General features: G+C 32.5%; 1 protein-coding gene across 5 annotated transcripts in view; it reads left to right on the forward strand.

Annotated features, from left to right (window-relative positions):
* Positions 1-22,599, forward strand: part of LOC145260475 (major egg antigen-like) — a 165,899-nt gene that overhangs the window by 93,601 nt on the left and 49,699 nt on the right. For 2 of the 5 annotated variants that reach the window (XM_080118573.1, XM_080118572.1), the window contains exon 2: positions 9,716-9,849. The exons of 2 other annotated variants lie outside the window; for them this stretch is intronic. In XM_080118573.1, the coding sequence (XP_079974699.1) occupies positions 9,820-9,849 (30 nt within the window). In that variant the 5' untranslated portion in view covers positions 9,716-9,819. Of the gene's footprint in view, positions 1-9,715; positions 9,850-16,241; positions 16,264-22,599 lie in introns of those variants that run through there. One more of the 5 variants, XM_080118576.1, reaches the window with a different exon arrangement.

The raw sequence follows: 22,599 nt of genomic DNA on the forward strand, positions 1-22,599 counted from the left end.
CTAAGGTTTTCTTTATATACTTATTACACTCGTTTTTACCTTAGAATAATACATGAAAAAAGTTGAATTGAAAAAAGATTAACTTCAACTTAAAAAAGATTACCATCAGATTCAAAAAAAAGATAGACTTCAAATTAAAACGATTGTTTTATCTTCGTTCATTTATGGGCTTTCCTAATAAAAAAAAAATATTTTTTTAAAACAAAACAGGAACGCGTCCGTTACGTCTAACTATTCATTTACATAGTTAAAACTCAAAAGTAAAGGCTCGGATGTCCATAAAAAATAACAAGGGCGCACAACTCTTGATCAATAATTATTACACAGCATAAAAGTCAGCATTTGAAAATACACCACATGTTTTGAAACATTGACTTCAATGTTATTTCTTCAAATTAATCGCTTTTAGAAAATCTTGAACTACAGGCGCAACTTTGATGAATATATGAATAATTTTCGACTTTTCCTGTTTTCCTTTTTAATTCTACACACACACACACACACACACACACACACACACACACACACACACACACACACACACACACACATATATATTAAGTAATGTGATTGATGATTTAAAATTTAAAAATCAAATTATAATTAAATTAAAAATCCGTTTCATAAGAAGGAACAACAACAAAATCAATTAACTGTTTTCCGAAACGATCGTACAGATAATTGATTTTGTTGTTGTTCCTTCTTATGAAACGGATTTTTAATTTAATTATAATTTGATTTTTAAATTATCAATCACATTACTTAATATTGAATTAGCTCTAGGATATTTACCTATCGAGCTTATTATATCTAAATTACAACGAGCACTTTCTCTATCCTGTATTTTAATTAAACTAGTAATTTCACTGTTACATTGAAATACAATCAGCTCTTTAGACTATTGTTCTAATCTCCTTTAAATTATATATATATATATATATATATATATATATATATATATATATATATATATATATATATAAATGGAGAATTAAAAATGAAAACATATATCTATATAGAGAGAGATAATTATTTACTATAATAATTTTTAAATACCTACAGACACTAGTGTTTCATTATTTCGGGTAGTATCAGTGCAGAGTGACAGGGTCGGGTGATTCGAAACCGGCAACGAAGTAATCTCTGACTCTATTAGCAAGCAACAAACCGTTTCGGCCAACCATAATTGCGAGAAATACCGTTGAAATTCAAATATTTATTTGTAAATGTCTTTATGTCTGTCAGAGTGATATAATTATTATAACATCATGATCTGCGCGTGTGAGCTTAAATGACCGATTCTATTTCAACTTTAGAGTGCTCACTATATATATATATATATATATATATATATATATATATATATATATATATATATATACGTTTTTTTTTTATTACCGTTTATTTCCTTTTTGTTTCAGCTACCAAAAAACGGTCGCGTAGCTGAAACAAAAATGTAACTAAACAGAAAAAAACGGTAATATAAAAAATAAAACGCATGTTTGCTCTACAACGGTATTGAGCACTTTCTTCGGGTTTTTATTAATCACCATTTCTACTATATAATATATATATATATATATATATATATATATATATATATATATATATATATATATATATAATGTAAATAATATTCCAAGGATATTATTTTATTTGATTTTTTATTAAATGGTGACCACTTGCTAAGGCCTGATGACACTCAAGGATATAATGGCATAATTGTCATAAACAAGTTCGTATACTTGTGATGTTGTTGAGCAAAAAATTAGATGGTTACTCCACACTCCGAAAATTCCCAAATGGGGGGCTCCATACTGCATTTTGGAGGAAAAGCTTCAATAGTTAAAAAGGTTGTAGAATAAATTAGGCATAAAACAAAGTAATATAACGCTAGGAGAATTAATTTCCTAATAGCATGGTGGGGTAGATGCGAATACCTTGCTCAAGGGTGTCCGAGACACTTTAGCGTCATGCCTGTAGCACAATCTTTCTTACCCATAAATGCGAAGAGATGAAAGAAGTTTAATAGGAATATTGGATTCACAAGCGGTTCCCATCAATTCCACGCGCATGAGGCGGTCTGTTTGCAGAGAAATCTCTACAGACGCAGATACAGACCGACTCAAAAGCTACCAGTTGCCGGAACAGACACACCTAGGATTTTTCACCAGAGACGTTTTCACCGGGTTGTTTCTATCTTTGTATGTCCTTTCGCAACCTGCATCTGAAATCCTGCAGAGGCATCTGCAATGGTTTTGTGGGGAAAATAGAGAAGGCTTGCCGCAAAAAAACCTGCTCATGTCAGTCTGTCCAGCAAGTTGAGAAGGAAAAACGAAAAAATGGCGACCGTGGTCTTTTAATGTCCACAGTCTCGCACAGTTCTCGAAAAATCGCGTCTCACACGTGATTTTGAGGTGTGCCTGGGCACCATAAAAACATGTTGCTGGGGGGAGTGGGCAGAAGCGTTCAGACCTGTATAGAGTAAACATCGTCAGACATTTCCGAACTTGTTTACATTGGACTTGAAAGCAACGATATTGTAATTGGTCAAGAAGCAAGCCAACAGTTCCATAGGCGGGCAGTTCTGAGAAAGAAGCGTTCAGACCTGTGTAGAGTGAACACGTCCTGCGATTCAGGTTTGACCATGTTTACCGATGTTTAAAAGGATCGTTGGATAACAGAAACCGGAAGTCAAAAGTGACAAACTTAATTATAACCAGAAATTCTATTTAACCCATAGATGGTACCTTGACGAGTATTACGATTCCTAATGAGAATTGACCTTCGAGTAAAGTTAACTGCATACTCCGTCCAAATATGCAATTAGAGTCTCACCACTAAATGCAGGTTAAAATCATATTCAGAACATGTTCAGTTTTAAGTCAGAAAAATGGGTGTGTGATATCATGTAATAATGATTCAAAATAACTGGGGATTTTTTTAAATTTATTTATTCTAATCCAGAGTGCTCTTATTTTGTTTGTAGGATTTCCTCAATATTAAGAACCGGACTTGTTTTTAATTCTGCGCTTATGAGAAGAAAAGTAAACAAAGACATCGATATAGATATACGAGGTGGCTTCAATAAGTTTCCAGACTTTTTTCATATGAGCACTTTCATTGAGAGTAAACATATGAAACGCGAGTCCCCATTCGAGGCAATGCACTTGTTGTACCATTCTAAAACTTCTGGAAGCCCCCATGTAAGACATCTTGCGTGAGCGTGTCAATGACCCTCGTCACAGCTTCTTTCATTTCTTTAATTGTCTAATAACGACAACATCTAAGGTTTTCCTACTGCAGAAATTTGTAACACGTGACCGGGATGTAGGAAACCACAGATTCCCCTGAAGAGGTACTCTGGTCGGGTAACAAAAAAAAAAAAAAAAAAAAAAAGCGGAGAATAAATTCGTACTTAAAACAAAAAAAAACGTCAATAAACAAACCCTTTTTTCCCAAATGAGGTAACATATGAGAACGTTCTATACCCCATTCCGACAATAATGCGGTCTGATTGTTCGAGTCAGCCTTATGTTGCCTGAATGATGACAAGGCGAACCTCCGTTGACATGGAAACAGAATGCTGACGTCGAGGACCATTCGTTTTATAAACATATATGTTTTATTTAATTATTGGGATTCTTTTTGAGATGATTAATGTGTATATATTTTTATTTATTTATTTATTTATTTGCGGATTATTATCCTCATCTTTTATAATTGTTATTTAACGACGTTTCGGCCAACTATTCCTATGGCCTTCGAGGCCCGTGGCGCAGTGGATAGAAACGTTGAATCTTTACAGTTCCAGGTGAGCATTGTCTGAAGATAGCGGTTTCAATTCTACTCAAAGCCAGCCAGAGGATTACTTGGCCAAAACGCGATGAAACGACAACTATGGAAGGCAGTAATTACTGAAGACACAATTAAGAGATTCAACGTTCCTATTTCGTCGCGGTTAACAACCTGACGAAGGCCAAAGGATGAGTAGGCCGAAACAAAAACTATAAAGATGAGGATAATAGTTCGCAAATAAATAAATAAAATATATAACATGTTATAGTATACATCAAAAGTTGATTAAAATGCTCATGAATCTCCGAGACTAGGTAAAGTCATACTGTTCGTGCTCAATATTTTCCCCCTGGCGATTTGTTTGTGAATATCATGAACAATTACTTAAATATGATTATAAACTTCCAGGATTATCCACTTTTAACGGACTCTTTAAAACAACTCTAAATTCAAAGATGGCCGCCCTGAACGCTCCAGTAGCAATAAAACATGCTATAATGACTAATAAACACGTTATTCTATTATAATTTTAGTTGCTGCCATATATATTCGCCTAACACGAGAAGATCTATAAAGATGTCGTAAACCCGCCATATACAAGTTTTTTTATTACGTCCGGGTGAACTTTTACTTGAAATTTTTATATAAGAAACTGCAAATTAGCACATTAAGCCTGTAAAATGATAAGAAAAAGGATTTAGCAACTTTTTTATGGTAGTTTTCATTTCAGTAGTATTGCTTATACAAAAATTAATATTGTTTTCCATTGTTTTATATCCGCTGGAGCAACTTTAGAGTTCAATTTAGCAATACAAAAGTACAGAAGCATTTACATTAGGGAACGAAAATGCTATTTTCCAAGAATTACGCAAATTGATCAAGTGGGTTGTTTTTACTAAGAAAATCAAATTTTATGAGGAATGTTATGTTATGTTTTGATTCGCCATATTTCATAAATATAGGGAAACAACTCAATTCGAAATACTGAGATCAAAATCAAATTTGACAAAATCAAAATTGGAATGGCTACGATTTACTATTAGAAATACTAAAAATCGTAATATTTTTTATATACAAAAACCTACTTGACCAATTTACGTTATTTTTGGAATATGAAATTTTCGTTCTGTAAGGTACGTAAGTTACGTGTTCGCTGTGGTCGGTTGTTCAACTTCGTGTGTCCAGTTTATATATTATAGTTCTGTACTTTTTACTGTTTTAATTAGATTGAACTGTGGACTTGCACATATCTATTTTGTTTCGGATTCGAGAACCCGCCCAGGGTCAGAAAACTGTAAAGGATGACAAAGTTACCTCTTTTCAAAGTTTTTTCTTTCTTTCTTTCTTTTAAAAGAATAGAGTTTTGGAGTCAAGTTGTGTTCTTAGGAGAAAAGATGCAAGGGAAATCTTACATCTCGTGAAAATACGCGACCTCTTCGCTACTCTACTGAGATCACGGGGTTCGAACGTTAGACTAGCCCCCCCCCTATTTGTTTGTTAGTCGTTTAACAAAGTAGACCTACCGTATTTCGACGTGGCCTCTACACTGCCTTTCCCCTATTACCACAACTGTGTCGATTCAATTGCGTTTGAAACTTGTGTTCAATTATGTGTATCCGTTAATGTGTTACATTCTTTAAGACACACTATTGATAGATCGTTGCACAGTGACCAAGGAATTTTGCCTCGGTCCCCATAGCTACCTAGGCCACTGTTGACGTGGCTTCTTCTCTGTTAACTGAGGTTTATGGTTCTATGCAGCTCTAAGAGGTACACTCTCCCAGGCGTTATCACTCTATGAAAAAGGGTAGATTTATTGCTAATCGCCTGAAACGTCCATACCGACAGAGCTGCTTAGGCGGTTTTTGCAATTCTCTTCTTCTGGGGCAATGGCTCTTCAAATCCTACCATCTGACCATTGTTTCACATCATCTCGCGATGAGAGGGAGATATTCTTTAACAAGGCTACTTTATCGTTATTTTTTTATTGCTCCGACAGAAAAAATTCGTTTGTGTTTCCTAACTACATTTTGCCAATGTTAACTGTTGTGTCTGCACAAATAATTAACAAGAACACGAAAGTAAAGGTATACAATAATATATTTGGAAGAAAAATTATATACATATTTACATGTCTTCAGATATACTTCAGTTGGAGATATTTCGGCAGGTGGCGTGTTGCATGTCTTACTGGAGACAGCATAAGCGTCTTGCCTATTTGACGGTAGTTGCCGGACTCCCCCGTTATAAGTGATTGATACCTTTATATATATCACTCACTCGCCTATGTTAATTAGTAGGCGTCTCCATAACATTAACAGAACGATAACGATCAATATTCATAGTCTGATTGATAATTTTGAGTTTCCAAACAAACAAACAAAAAATATTTAATACTAACTTATAATGTGATACTATCGAGGTCCCCCCTCCCTCAGGTACACTTTGATGTTGACTTTCAAATCGACTTCGAAGATGTGATGCGGCATGATGTGTCCCTCACTTGAAACCACACCTAAGACCATAACCGTGGCTTGCCCGATGCGTTAAGCTGCGCCCTCAGGCGTTGAACCGCCTAGAGTTGAATTTTAAGGATGCTGGCAGTGATCCTGTCGTCATAACTTAGATCGGTAGAGAGCTCCGATCTCGCTTGTTGAACATTGCGTCACTTCAGACATGATAGAAGGCTCCTATCGGTCTTGGGATTTGTACACACGCAGATGGTCTGCACTAAAAAAAGAAAACTGTTTTTTTATCAAACAGAAATGAAATCATGTCATCTTTTCTAAGGCGAGAGCAACAGTTTTATCATTCCACCCTGTAGGTATTGCATTTCGGGTCAGCAGTGAAGGTCAGTTCGAGAAGTTTGTCGAGGCAGGATGCTTTTTCAAGACTTCATGTAATATTTTAGTACTCTTATGTTAAGGTTGACAACTTTTGCCATCTGATTGCAATAAATATCAACCAGCAGCTAACAGCAATGATTCGATTGCAGAAAAACCTTGTCGCACGTAACATGAACAACTGTGTGTCGACAAACAGTAAGTAGCTCAATTAGTTGTGACGTCTGATTTTTATAGTAGTCAATGTGTTCAATTGATATACTACTACTACTACTACTACTACTACTACTACTACAACTACTACTACTTCTACTACTACTACTGAAGTGGTTATAATTTTACTTTTTCACAGTAGCGACTATAACAGTAATTGTCGTACAGGGTTGGACAAAATACAAATGTACACAAATTTTGCCTTCTCTTTTTTTTTTCGTTTTTTTTTATTTATCTCTCTTTATGTTTCTTTTAGTTTACAATAATATTAGATCTTTCTCTCATTCCCCGTAGGAGAAGGTGGTATTGGACTCCGAAACACGTTCGTTCCTTCTCACAGATAAAAGCCAAAGAGAAAGATTTTTGTGGCTTATTCGTCACCATAACTTCCTATCGACTTTCCGATCGTGGCGTCATGTCTTTAACACGTCAGCTTTAATTCCTAACCTTAACTTCGAAGGGAAATTTCTGCTCTTTACCGTATCTTACTCCCGAAGTTAAAATGTCCGTTTTTACATCATTCTAAAACACCCCTCGCCCCAAATTGCTGCAATGTGTTATAATGCTACTACAAAACAATATATATATATATATATATATATATATATATATATATATATATATATATATATATATATATTCAGTATATACAACTTTATAAAAATCTTTGAATAAGTAAATAAACACAAAAATGATAGATCCTTTTTATTTTTATTTTAATGATTTAGTTTTCTAAGAATATCATAAGTGATCAGCAAGTCAGTTACGTTAACTTAAAACAGCAAACGAGATATCTGTTAAACATTTCAAAACAATTCTTCTTGATTTGTAGTTTTAGAAATATTTAAACTTCCTAAAATTCATTTTCATTCTTTTCTTGTTGCCATGATAAACTTCTTGGATTATCCCCCTTTAACAGAACTCTTAAAATAATTCCGATAATTCAAAGATGGCTGCCTTGTATACTAGCAATAGAAGTATAGAAGCAATAAAATACTAACGTTATTTTGTGGTAATCTTTCTTGTAGTTAATTATTTCATACTTCAAATAAAGAAACGGTCTCTACCAAATTCGTCTGTCAGTTATACGTGTCAAATTTCAATTAAACAAAATGTTTCTAACTGAAAAAAAGAATGTCAGCTGAGTGTTTTTGAACTGCTAAACACATCTAGCATATCGACTTATCCTCAAATGCGACCATAAATGACAAAAGTAAATAACCAATTGCACACTTGTATTTTAAAACAATTTCTTTGCTCATTCCTATTTCATATTTATCTTCTATTTTTATGCATGAAGTGCCTTCAATAAGTTTCCAGACTTTCTTCGTATGGGCATTTTTATTGATAGTACAAACATGAAACTCTGGTTTTCTTCGAAGTAATCTCCCCCGGCGGCAATGCATTTGTTGTACCGATCAGACACCTTCTGGAAGTCCTTTTGTGTGAGTGTGTCAATGACCCATCATCTTTCATCTCCTCAATTATCTAATAACGACAGCTTCTATGGTTTTCCTTGAGCTTAGGGAATAACCAAAAGCCGCAGGGAGCAAAGTCTGGACTACAGGGAGGGTGAGTAACTGTCTTGATGGCCATCTTATTCAAATAGTCTGTGACAAGGATGAGGTTGTGGACTGCACCCTTGAGACAAACTTCACGAAAATCTTCCGCATCTTCAGTTCCTCGCAATTTATTGTGTGTAAAGTTCCCACAATGACATCAAACTATGCACTTATTGTCTTTATTAACGCACGACGGTCCTTATCTATGAAATTCTTTATTTGGCCAATCAACTCTGGTGTTTTAACTTCCTTACTACTCCCACACCTCTCATCATTCCTCACAACTCCCTGCCTTCCTTAAATATCCTATCCCACTCAAAAACTAATGCTCGATTTATGCAAGATGGTCCAAAAGCAGTCTGAAGCATTCCATACTTTTCTGAGGCGTTTTTCTAAGTTTAAAACAGAATGTTTATTGCATATCGTTTTTCTAAAGTTTCCTCATGTCCAGATTGCATTTTTGAAATTCACCAGCCAAGATAATCAGACTTTAGTAGAGTATGTTCCAATTCTTACTGTAGTTGTTCATTTGAACCTGAAATAAGAATCGGCCAGTCATCTCATAAAATGTATAGCAATAACATACTGAATTTTCAAGAGCCTATGACAATTTTAAATGCCTGTACAAAAATATATGGAAACTTATTTAAGGCACCTCGTGTGTATCTTTGAAGCATGTGCTCATACAAGAGTTTCCTACTTTTTTTTTACGTAGTCCTTTGCATTATTGTCGTATGCTGCAATAGTTCAAGCTGCACCGGTTGGGCAATAGAGGGAAGACAATGCAGTCTTGCATCGAATGATACTTCTCTTCACATACGCAAATGGTTAGGTCAGTTTTGTAGCAACTTTTGATCGATCCATTCAGGCGGTTGGGGCGGGTGGATTAATTTGAGCCAAGGTGCTTCTGAACCGGGAGAAAAGGCTTCAGAACGGGAGATTCCCATGTTACTAAGAGAAGGCATTCTGTAAGTCTATTTTACAGCTGTTGTCTGGTCTCTTCCTGGGATGTTGTTAGGGGTTAGACATAGCTGTAGAAGCTTCTCCTGACTTCAGTCGTTGGATCGTTTATACCTCATCATTAGTATATAAGAATGGATTATTTTATATGGCAATTATTTTCTATGACTTCACGACGCCAAAGAAATCGATTGTTAACCACATTTTGAGTCGATGCGAAAAAGGATGAAGATGACGCTTTGTATTGTATTGTTTGTTTGTTTGTTTGTTTGTTTGTTTGTTATATTTTCTTATTTTTTTGTTCTCTAATCTAATATTAGTTTTGTTATCTTTTTCTAGCGAATTCGTCCAGGATTGAGATTTTAAGAATACTTCTCATCGCAACAACTGATAATAAAAAAATAAAAAATAAATTTTAAAAAAACCTCTCGCTCTTCATCGCAATGGCCTTTTCAGGGCAGAGACACATTACGGTAACGTGATTTCTATCATGTATGGTTGGTGTGTTAAGTACCCACTCCACCAAGCCTCAACCGCACCCGAGTTATGCGTGCACCTTGCTATGTGCGCCATTGCGCCAACCCTTTTCATCCGTCCATATGTTTACACGTTTCCATCCCCCATCTCATTCTTAACTCCCACCCTTAGATGACTATATATAAAAAAAAACGTCTGACTCCTGACCCTCGATTAGAGGTAGATTTTAAAAACAACCAGATTCCTACTACCATTTACTGGAAGAACCACTAACTTCTTACACAAACTACCACGCTCAGATTTTAATTATTTTTCTGCTTACGCACGCAAACAGAATGTGACACAAGGTCGTTTTTAATGTGAGAGAAAACTAACTCCTCAAAAAGGGACACTCTAGAAATAGGCAAAAATAAAAATTGCCTTAGTATAGAAGGATTTCCCCTATATTGACTGAGGACAATTTAACACCAGAACAGATAATACACTATGATCTTTGCACATATTTAATTTCGTAATTGACTTTTTGTAAATAAGAATTTTTTAATATTGTTTTTTTTCGCTATTGCATTGATAAGCATATAAATAATAATAATAATAATAATAATAATAATAATAATAATAATAATAATAATAATAATAATAATAAGTTACGTTAAGACGAGAAACACGCAAACGTAAACACGCGAGAAGCGCTTACACAATTTGATTAATATAGAGAATAAGCTCAGAAGTGGGTAACTGAGTAAAAGGATCTGACTTCCGACTCCCGAGTCGGTTTTAAAAATGCATCGACTTCGACTCCTAAAAAAAAAAAGAAAAGAAAATTCAGTCTTTCATTACAGTCTTCAAATCTCAGACGTGTAGATTCGGTTGAATTGAACCCGACTCTACACCGCGTTTATATATATATATATATATATATATATATATATATATATATATATATATATATATATATATATATATATCGACTACGACTCCTATACAGACTCTCGAATCGAACTCCCTATTTCAGAAGTGGGAAGATCTGCTTTAAAAATCTGACTATCGACTCTGGAGTTGGTTAGAAAAATAAACCTCGTCTTCAACTCCTGAAAAAGAAAATTCAATCTCTTGATCTCATCTTGGTGTGTCAGAGGTGTAGAGTCGGTTTAAATAAATCCGACTCCCAACCTTGTTAATAAAAATGCCGACTCTGACTCCCGTAAAAACTCGCAAATCGAGCTCCCTATTTAAGAAGTGAAGATTTTGCTTTAGAAATCTGACTATCGACTGTGAAATCGTTTTCACAAAACACGACATGGGTTTCGACTCCTAAATATTTCACCTCATTTATTCTGCACATTTACCTCGTTTACTTCCTGGTCTGTATACTAAAGCTTTGGCTTATAGAAGAACCTAATAACTTATAACCATTTCTCCAGCACTCTTAAACACTATCCCAATCGAATAATATTAAACCAGATGTGGCAATGCTATGTACACAGACTCTCAAAGACATCGCCTCGTCTCTTCTATTCTTTCCATTTCGCACTGTTTTTTTTTGTTTTTTTTTTTCGTTTTTTTTTTTTCGTTCCTTCTGTTGCTGGCTTCTTTTCAACACTAACTATTGTTTTTATCTAACGCATTCGCAAACATCACAGTTATTTATATCTATGTTTTATATTCTATACCTGTATCCGTATTGTCACTGGTTATGTTGTATTATTAGACGGTTTCAGCGTTCAGGAGAGATGGAGAAAACGAATAAGATATTAGTGACATTCGTAACTATAATATAGAAGACAAATGATAAATTCGTTTTTGTTCGTAAACCATTTCTTTGTAACATGTCTCGGTAATGGTGCATAAAACGAGGCCCTAAGTTTTAAACATGGCGGCAGTTCTGTCAAATGAGTTATGGAAGCACAAAATTGATACAATGCTTTCGCTATTCTTCAAAACTGCTTACTTATATATTTGGACAAAATATTAAGAAGCTTTTTTTTGTAAATATATATTTTTCTGTCATATTTACGTGTTCTTTTTTCAAATATACTTCTCTTTTGTTAAATGTACTATATTTTAATATACTTTATTTACATATACTTTATTTAAATCTGCGCAGTCTATTTGCAATCGTTGCCGATTCAAAAAAAAATTATTTTTTATAGTTAACTATAATTTAGTTTTTTTTTCACCCCCCTTTAAAAGAAAAATATATAAAATACGTAAACTTTCTTTATCAATGGATTTTGTGTTTTTTTAATCGCATACCTTTTCCAAATATACTAACAAATATTTAAACAAAATTTTTTTTTTAAATATCTAAACAAAATGTTTCGATATTTCTATGCGATTAAAAAACACAAAATCAATCGTTAAAGAAAGTTTACGTATTTTAAAATATTTTTTATTATAAGTGAGGGGGTGAAAAAATAAACATAAAATATAGTTAACTATAAAAATAATATTTTTTTTTAATCGGCGACGGTCGTAATAGACCGATTTAAATAAAGTATATATAAAGAAAGTATATTTAAATATACTACATTTAAAAAAGAACTCGTAAATATGTTAGAAAAAATATATCAACAAAAAAAAATCTTAATATTTTGTCCAAATATATAAGTAAGTAGTTTTGAAGAATAGTGGAAGTATTGTATCCATTTTGTCCTTACATAACTCAATTGACAGACCTGCCGCCATCTTTGAAACTTAGGGTCCCGTTTTATGCACAATTACCCATGCCTCGATGTGTGTCAGTTTATCTACCTCAACGTCAGAAGGATATTAAGTAGAGCTTAAATACGCCAACACACTGAAGCGATGTACTCTGGCTTTAACAATGTCTGAGCAGCCCCGTCGGCATTCTCTGGTTGGAGCATCTCAGGCAATTAGCAATTAACTAACAAAAACGAAAAGATAAAGCCTGGTCTGACTGAAGAGAACCACATATCGCAATTACAAAATTTAATATTACTTTAAAGTTGTTTACAGCTGTTTCAAGTTGATGCTTACTTTTATTCATACAATGCAACATAAAAATTGCCGGAATAGCTTCGATCTTCAGAATGTAGGTGAAAATAACAGCAAAGTCGGTATTATTGATATTATGGGGATTTTTGGTCTCTTCTTGAGTGCTATTTTTACGACATTTCTGTCTATGTAACCTCCGACCTTATTGTGGTGTATCTTGTGGAACTCGAAAATAATTCTGTTGAACACGGAAATATGCGCCGAATTTCGAACAGAATCCTTTATTTAATCCACGGGGGTGGGGGCAGCATACACATGTTCCGCCAGTCAGGTAACCATGCAGACGTCTGAAATAATTCGCAGGTGTATCATTCATCTCTCCCGTATTGAGTATTGAACCTTTAACCTGCGGAAGAGTTTCACTTAGTACTTGGTGTATTTAGTATTTTATACATTACGTCAGAGATTCTAACGGACAATTCTGGTATAAATTTTAAAAGCCTGAAATTTATTTTCTTTTCTTTTTACTTTGTTTCAGCCGATGTAAAAATCAGAAAGCAACAAGTGAATCAGGCATGATCCCCCGCGAATGCACAGTCAACGAGCACCCCTCCCCATTTAGCCCCAAAAGTCCCCAAGGCCTTAACATATTTAAATTTGAGTTCAGCACCATGCAAAACTGCTAAATAGACATACACAGAAAATTTTGGACAAATATGCTAAAATAGCCCCCAAAAATGGAGTATTTTTGTTAGCCCTAAAAGAGCCCCTTGAGCACACCCAAGAGTTATCGCGAAGTATAGACAAACAAAATTATGTAGAAATACGTTAGTTACAACATTTCAGAAAGTTTTATAAAAATCCAAGGCATCATTTTTTTTTAATAAGCGCAATCTCTAAACCTCAATCCTATCGAAAACTTATGGCATTACATCAAGCAACAGCTACGCAATGATAAAATTTCAGAACTTTGGACAAAAATTAAAGAAGAGTGGTAATGCCCTTTCCTCGGAGTATTGCTGCAGTCTAATTCAAGGAATTCCCAAAAGATTACCGGCTATCAAATTGCAGAAGGGCTATGCTACTAAATATTAACTAGTTCATTGTGTTCCTATTGTATTTGTGTTGCATTAATGTCATAAAGTTACATTTAAATAACAATTTTCCATTATGCGGACTTTCTTTTGCCTCCTCAATTTGAAGTTATTTTTTTAAATTGACGTAAACACTAGAATATTTCAATCAAAAGTCAAATATGAACAGGTAAAATTATAAAAGAATACAGGGCCAATCAAATGAGGTATAGTTGTTTAAACAGTTACATTAAATTTAACTTAAGTTTGCAGTTTTTGAAAAAAATTACAAATATGGACTTTCTTTTTTGCCGCCTGTATATATATATATATATATATATATATATATATATATATATATATATATATATATATATATATATATATATATATATATATATATATATATTTCTGTGGGAATATATTTTGTTATAATTTATACCAATCCTTATTTAAGAAGCTCAATGTAATTACACATCAAAATGGCGTGATGGAAACACATTATAAGGTATTTACACCTTCCCTTTCAATTTTCGGATTTGAATAATATAAAAATGCACTTTATTCCCTTTTGAGGGATTGATTGTTGATATTTTCTTCTGATGAGTTAAGGGCATAATAGATTCACTGATTGATATAATAATTTAGTGATTGATTTTGCGCTACGAAACAGATACTTTCAAGAATTGTAAATGTTAACTGAATTAAAGGAATAAATTATAAGATGGTCAACATCATGAACTTTGGAATATAGTCTTTTGGCATTTATTCACTATATGTACACACACACACACACACACACACACACACACACACACACACACACACACACACACACACATATATATATATATATAAACTAAAAATTACAATTAAATTTACCAAAATGATCCAAGATGGTAAAACTAAAGTATATTATAAATATTAAATAATTAATATTTATAAAGTAATCTGAACCAGATCTAAAAGCTCGATAAAACCACCAAGTAGGAGATAGAGCTTATAACAAGAGCAAATAGTTAATAAAACATGTTAAAAAATACTTTGAAAAAGAGTTAAAAACATATTTAATCTGAAAAGGAAACACTTAATAAGTGGATAGTCCTTAATTCGCGGAGTTTTGAAGAAATACTTTAATATTATTTATTATAATAATGAGATAAGATATCAGTACTGTCGGTTTCAGACCTAATAATTGAGGACGATATTAAATACCCATATATAGCTCTCTTCAGCCGATACAGATGACTTAACTCATTTAAACTTCCTGTAAATAAAACACACACACACACAGAGACACACACACATATATATATATATATATATATATATATATATATATATATATATATATAGTAATTTATAAAATATATATGGCGATTAAGCTACACTGAATATTCTGCGTTAGTTGGATGAAACGCAGAATATTCAGTGTAGCTTAATCGCTATATATATTTTATAAATTACTAACTAGCTCTACCTACGTATTGAGCACTTTTAAGTAAATACTTAAAGTTTACGCATAAATCTATACTTTCGTATATTAAATTTATGTGAATAAATGAAGTAGTTATATATATATATATATATATATATATATATATATATATATATATATATATAAAGGAACATATATATATATATATATATATATATATATATATATATATATATATATATATATATATATATATATAAAGGAACTTTGTGTGTACGAGAGTTCGTTTCCTATGGACTTGGAAACAGCTGGACCGATTTTTTTTTTAAATTTCACACGAATGTTAATACTTTTATACAACCTAACATCACATGAGAATTTCAGAAGTTTTATCCCCACACAAGCAGAAAAGCGCAGCCTATAAAATCAACTTAAAATTTTTTATAAGAATAGGACGCGTGGAAAATGAATGTTTCTTTTTAGAGCACAATTTAACGATGATACTTGACTTTTGCATTTTAAACTTTGAGTGAAGCCATTATTTACAGATAATTTTATAAATTCAATAGATTTTCTACGGTGCAATGTAGACTGCATTGTATTGTGGACGAAGTCCCGATACACTGCGGATGGTGTCCCTAATTAGCGCAGGCAATCAATCGATTTGATAAAAAAACAATGGGCGATTTCATTCATTTCGTTAGGTCTCCCTGCTAGAATATATATATATATATATATATATATATATATATATATATATATATATATATATATAGAGAGAGAGAGAGAGAGAGAGAGAGAGAGAGAGAGAGAGGGGGAGGAGAGAAAGAGAAATAAAAAGGAAAAACCGTGTTATGCGTTCATTAATATTTTGTCTTTATTTCGAGACTTCCTCTGGATTAAAAAAAAAAAAGACAAAACGTTGATGAACACATAACTCGGTTTGTTCCTTTTTATTTCTCTATTTTTTCGGAATACTATTTCCATTATTCTCATATAGATTATATATATATATATATATATATATATATATATATATATATATATATATATATATATATATATATATATATATAAACCTAGCCGGTGTGTGAACGTGATCATGCCATAACAATTGGAATTGCATTTATTTGCAAATAGGAATTGCATTCACTAGCAAAAGTTCTAGCTAATTTGCATATTCTTTTAAACATGCATTTTAATTAGTTCCCTATTAGTTTTTTTTTTATGGGATAATCATCTTTAGTTAACTATTACGTGTAACTATATTCATGCAGATACTCTACACTATTTATACTTGCGTAAAAACACAAACCTTTTTCTATATGTATTTATGTATGTGTAGATGTTTTTATTTGTTTTTGTTAGCGATACTTTTTAAATGAATTCAATTATTTATACGAAAGTGAATTTTTAGCTAAATGAGAGTTGGGAATAATTTTCCCTTTGACCAATTTGGTAACCCCCCCCCTAAATGGGGAGTAGCATATATATTATTTTTTAAATATAATTATCCATTGGCACACGTTTCGTCGTCTACGACTCACCAGAATGGCTGAATCTAGCGAGATTCGAAATCGGGACACCATGATAATAAGCCTTACTCCCTACCACGCGGCTACTCTCGCACGATTACTAAATGTATCGCGTTTTTATGTAGATGTTTTGCGTATATATATTTGTTTAAAAGTTTTGCCCACCAAACTCCTCTGTCAGTTTTTGGTCTATAGATATAAAACTTAATATATATGATATTCGAACTCATGCGAGACTTTTATTCGTATTTTAGACGATAAAATCGGTGCAAAGTGTGAAAATTGAAGAAATGGAATTTGCAAGGTAATATGCATGCGTAACGTAATAGCTCTGTTGTAATTTTTAGCCTTGCAGCAAACATGTCTTCATAGCTCAGGCATTAATGTGAAAGGAAAAAGGAAATCGTAAGCTAAACGCTTTGGGTTCAATTCTCGGTGGTGGCGACTTAATACCTACTAAATTATTACTATATATTGGGTCCAATATAATATAATAATAAATACGAAATCTGCTTTAATCAAAATATTATATTTAGGCGTATTTTACGACCGGGCAATGCCGGGCGGCCTGCTAGTTTCATTACAGATAAATATATAAATATTAATGATTATTATTCCTCATTAAGGGGTAAAAGCTGTGATGGTCAGTATAAAGCTTTCTGTATAAAGCAAATTTGTTTTATTTTCAGTTTTTACTTCACTCTACTGCAAAGTCACTAAATCACAACGGGAGTTTATGAGAAAAAATTCTGTGCAGACATTAAGTTTTTTGTTGTTGTTGTTGTTGCTGTTGTTGTTGCTTTTGTTAAATATTATATGAAAAATCTCCCAAAATACGTCTCAATTTATTTTTTTAAGAGGCTTAATAACTATTATATTTTAAAATAAATATTTGCAATTTTTATACCTACAGATTGTTTCATGCTTATGTAATTACCAATGTGATGATTACTGCTGGACAGGGGATTTGAACCCAGTTACAAAGTCACTCTTGCCTTCGTAGATTAGCATCTTTTCTCGATGCCACTGGATATTTAACACATTAATGAAAAGAAATGAAATTTCTACCTCGGCGGGTATTCACAGTTAACGGTCAGAGAGAGTATTCAACAACCAAAAAATCGGAATATATGTATGTATATGTGTGTGTGTGGGGGGGGGTATTTTTTATTACCGTTTTATCTGTTTAGTTACATATGTTTCGGATGCTGGACCATGTTTACGATCCAGCAGCCTTGTCAGACCTTACAGAAATGATTGCTATTATTTGGAAGAAGGGTTTTAGAGAAAATACGAAAAAAAAAAGGTGGGTAAGAGATAATAAAGGGAGGAAGACGGGTATCGATAATAGTTAAGTTTTGAAGGTTAAAATACATTAGATTGTAGTGTGTGTGGAGGCGTAGCAGATTCAGGTAGACGTGGGGGGAGATATATGGATATAGGGATGGGATATATATATATATATATATATATATATGTATATATATATATATATAGTGTGTGTGTGTGTGTATTTCTCAATAAATTTTAATTGAAAAGACTTAAAGTCTATTGAGAAATACACATTTTGTATTGAGAAATACACACTTTAACTATGTAAACATTAGGTGAAGTAATCCAATATGGCCCAAATTAGACAGCCATTTTGGAAACTTGTTATACTTTTACTAATATTTACAGATTTAAAGTGTGTATTTCTCAATACAAAATGTGTATTTATCAATAGATTTTAACTCGAAATGATTCCCCATGTAATAATATTTAACAAAAATTTATTTTTTTATGCCTGTACAGAATATTATTTCTCTCGCAATAAACTCACACCGTCATTTAGAGACTGAGTCCACTCTACTTGGTATTTGAACTATTTTGTTTAATTTTATTCGTACAGAAATAAAAAAAAAAAATGAAAAAAAAATAACGCACGCGCTGTTATTATTCAAGCAAGTCACATTACCCCAACACACTTTCTCGCTGTTGTTTAACATAACGCGCCTCGCAGCATGTGTCCACAGATTCCTTATCTTTTTTTTTTTTTCATTTCAGCTGACATAACAGCAAATCTCACAACAATGAAAAAACAAGAACTAGTTTACTTCAGATGCGTCCGTTTAAACAGCGCGTTTAACAATGAAGATTTAGCATGAAACATAAGCGTGTTAAACCAACCGAAAATTTATATACATATTTTTTGCAAGGGTGTCACCGCTTTTCTAGGTCCGAAAGCCACTCGAGACTAAGGGTAAATGAGAGTCAAGTAGTCAGTGAGACAACACTGTTATGGTTGATAATGGTGGAAATTGGGTAAACTTTGATTACTTAGGAGAATGTCTCAACAAGAACTTGTTTACATTGGACTTGAAAACGACCATGCTGTGGTCAGCTGGGCAGCATCCCACGGGATATATATATATATATATATATATATATATATATATATATATATATATATATTCACAGCAAACGGTCAGAGAGGATATTCAACAACCAAAAATCAGAATATATATGTATGTGTATATATATATATATATATATATATATATATATATAATTTCTACAGGTGGGAAGTTCTATGAAACTTTGTTCATCGAATTGGCGTTTAGTTTAGGCATAGATAGAAAGTATGGGAAATTGCTGGCAGTTGTTGTAGCTAGACGAGTGTTCGTTGCGAATGTTCAGCCGAGCACCTTACTCGTTTGGTTGCACATTGGATGTTTTAGATATTGCAAGAGGGGAATAGAAGGAGCAGTAGTAATATTAGCAGCATTAGAACTGAGAGGGGATGACGTTAATAAAAAATGACGTAAATGAAGGAGAAAAATAAGTAGGTATAGCAGAAGCAGCGTGGGAGAATGACACTATCAGTAACAGCATGACATAAGTAAATGACGTAAATAAAGAAACACAGGAAATAAGCTTATATATATATATATATATATATATATATATATATATATAATACTCAAGTGTGCTTGAAAGCCGAATTACAACGCAATATTAGGAAAATAAACAAATATTTTACTTGTTTGAAATTTATAATTTAAATATATTTTGGAGTTAAACTCTATCCTCAGTATGTTGTTTTTTTTTATTTCTTCTTCTTCTTCTTCTTCTTCTTCTTTCTTGCCATGATGTAAAGTTGGAGAAAGAAAGGTCAGTAGTAAAGATCCGCGCGTTGTCTCTCATCAGTTGTATTTTGAAATTCCGGGAACAGTGCCTTGGCTCCGCGTGATTAACGTCAGGGTGTGCGTTCCGTTATAGAAGCGTTGATTTAATTTGAATAAAATAAAATACGCATATTTCCTAATATTGCGTTGTAATTTGGCTTTCAAGCGCACTTGATGCGCATTTTATTTTATTCAAATTAAATCAACGCTTCTATAACGGAACTCACATCCCTGACATATATATATATATTTAATATTTTTACATAAATATTAACATTTCTTATACCCACAGACACTAATATTTCATGCTTACGCAATCACCAATGTAGGAAGTGTTGATTATAACTGATTCGAACTCTGTCACAAAATCACCCTTGGCTTCGTAGGCTAGGCTGACACAAAAATGAAACGTGATTCATAGGGAGTCAGAATATTGCGTTTTCGCTAAAACTGACCGCTAAAGTTTTCTCAATTCCTTCAATACGTCTCAATTTAATTTTTTTTTAAGGATTTAATAGCTATTATATTTAAAAATGAATAGGTACCTCCAACGCGCGCCACAGTTTTACCCCCTCCCCATATATGTAACACGATGTAATTGTAATTTAATTTAATATTATCATCCTAACATTTTTTACCATTTAAAAGAAAAAGCTTCAAATAAACTGCTAATATTCAAAAAAAATTTTTTTACAACACACAAAAATAATGAGAATGTGAGACAAAAATCGTGTTTACATTATCGACGCTTTAAAACAACGTTCCTATATAGTGATGTTTTTGAAGCCGTTCACACACCCATGTTTTAAAAATCTAGTAAAAATCAAATAACAGTCATATTTTCCTGAAATTTTCGATATTTATTCATTATTAAATAAACTTTCATATTAAAGGTAGGTTTCGTTAAATATATTAGCGGAAATATATATATTTTTAGGCGTCCTACCCACCCACTCTCTATATTTCATGGTCCGAAAACTAAGCAGAATAAATGTGGGTTGATAAAAATTTCGACATTTTTTAAATCTGAAAAGAACAAATAATTATAAAATAGTAATATATGTGTGTGTGTGTGTGTGTGTGTGTGTGTGTGTGTGTGTGTGTGTGTGTGTGTGTGTGTGTGTGTGTGTGTGTGTAAAATCCTGTTTATTTCACTTACCTCAAAGTTGTAAATAAAATTGAACATAAATTCAATATTATGTTAAAAAAACAAAAAACAAACACTTTCTTGATAATTTTTTTCTCGGTAACATAATTATTCGAATTACAAAAAAAAAAAAAAACAATTCTAAAAAGTAATTATTTTTAAAAAGCTTTAAATGATATTAAATTCAAATATTACGCGATATGAAGTTTAAATGGATCTTTTTAATAACAGGTTTCCAATAATAAAAAAATATTCATATAAAAGAATATAAGACTATTGAGATAATAAAAATTGTAAATCCAAAATCGACCTTAAAAAAATTCGTTGTGATTTTATTATTTGAATTGATAGAGTGTGGTCCTTATGTTTGGCGCTTTTTTTTTTAAATGTACGGAGGCTTGTAAGGAACATTATTTTTAAATACATGTGTCAACAGGAAACGTTAAGATTAATTTTATTTTATTAACTCTAGTTTGTGTAGTTCACTAATAAAAATGTATTTGTTTTACAAAAGGTAAATTTTATATTATTTTTTATCCATAGCAAAAAGAAAAACGTTACTATATTAACAATTATAATGCGAACGCTTATCCATAGAAATTAACACAAACACACGAAATGATGACGTCACTATTATATTAATATGTGTACTACTGACGTTTTACACATCGCCGTGGAGGTACCTAAAAATAAATATTAACAATTTGACAACGGTGAATAAAAGGATAGCCTAACTTTCAAACACACCGGAAGTTGGCACCCGCGTCTCTAAATTCAGGTATGGAAACAGAATCGATACAATTTCCAAATATATTTTATGTTTTGTTTTTTTTTCACCAAATTATAATAATAATATATAAATACGTAATATTTCTAATCAATTATTAATTGTTTTTATTTTTTAATCGCATATCTTAACAATACTAAGACTATCACTCAGATAAGAATGGACCTAGGAGTAATGGTTACTTTTGATTAAATGAGTAGTTTCAAATATGAAAATAGTCGCCGTGTGTATAGAGTGACTGCAATGTTGGTCACTAAGTAAATAATAGGCACACACAAAGTTGGCTTGGATTGAAGCCACCGTACATTTTCTGGTTGACAGAAACAAAGAGTTCTGTTTAAATTATACACGGTGAATGAGAAGAACGAGCAGAGCGTGTCAGAAGAAACGACTTATGTTGACCATGCAATTTTGATGTTGACCATGCAATTTTGATGTTAACCATGCTATTTTGATGTTGACCATGCAGTTTTGATGTTGACCATGCAATTTTGATGTTGACCATGCAGTTTTGATGTTAACCATGCAATTTTGATGTTGATCATGCAGTTTTGATGTTAACCATGCAATTTTGCTGTTGACCATGCAATTTTGATGTTGACCATGCAATTTTGATGTTAACCATGCAATTTTGATGTTGA

This window comes from Euprymna scolopes, chromosome 36 (assembly GCF_053919585.1).
Source record: "Euprymna scolopes isolate OS-2025 chromosome 36, ASM5391958v1, whole genome shotgun sequence".
Taxonomy (NCBI): Eukaryota; Metazoa; Mollusca; class Cephalopoda; order Sepiida; family Sepiolidae; genus Euprymna; species Euprymna scolopes.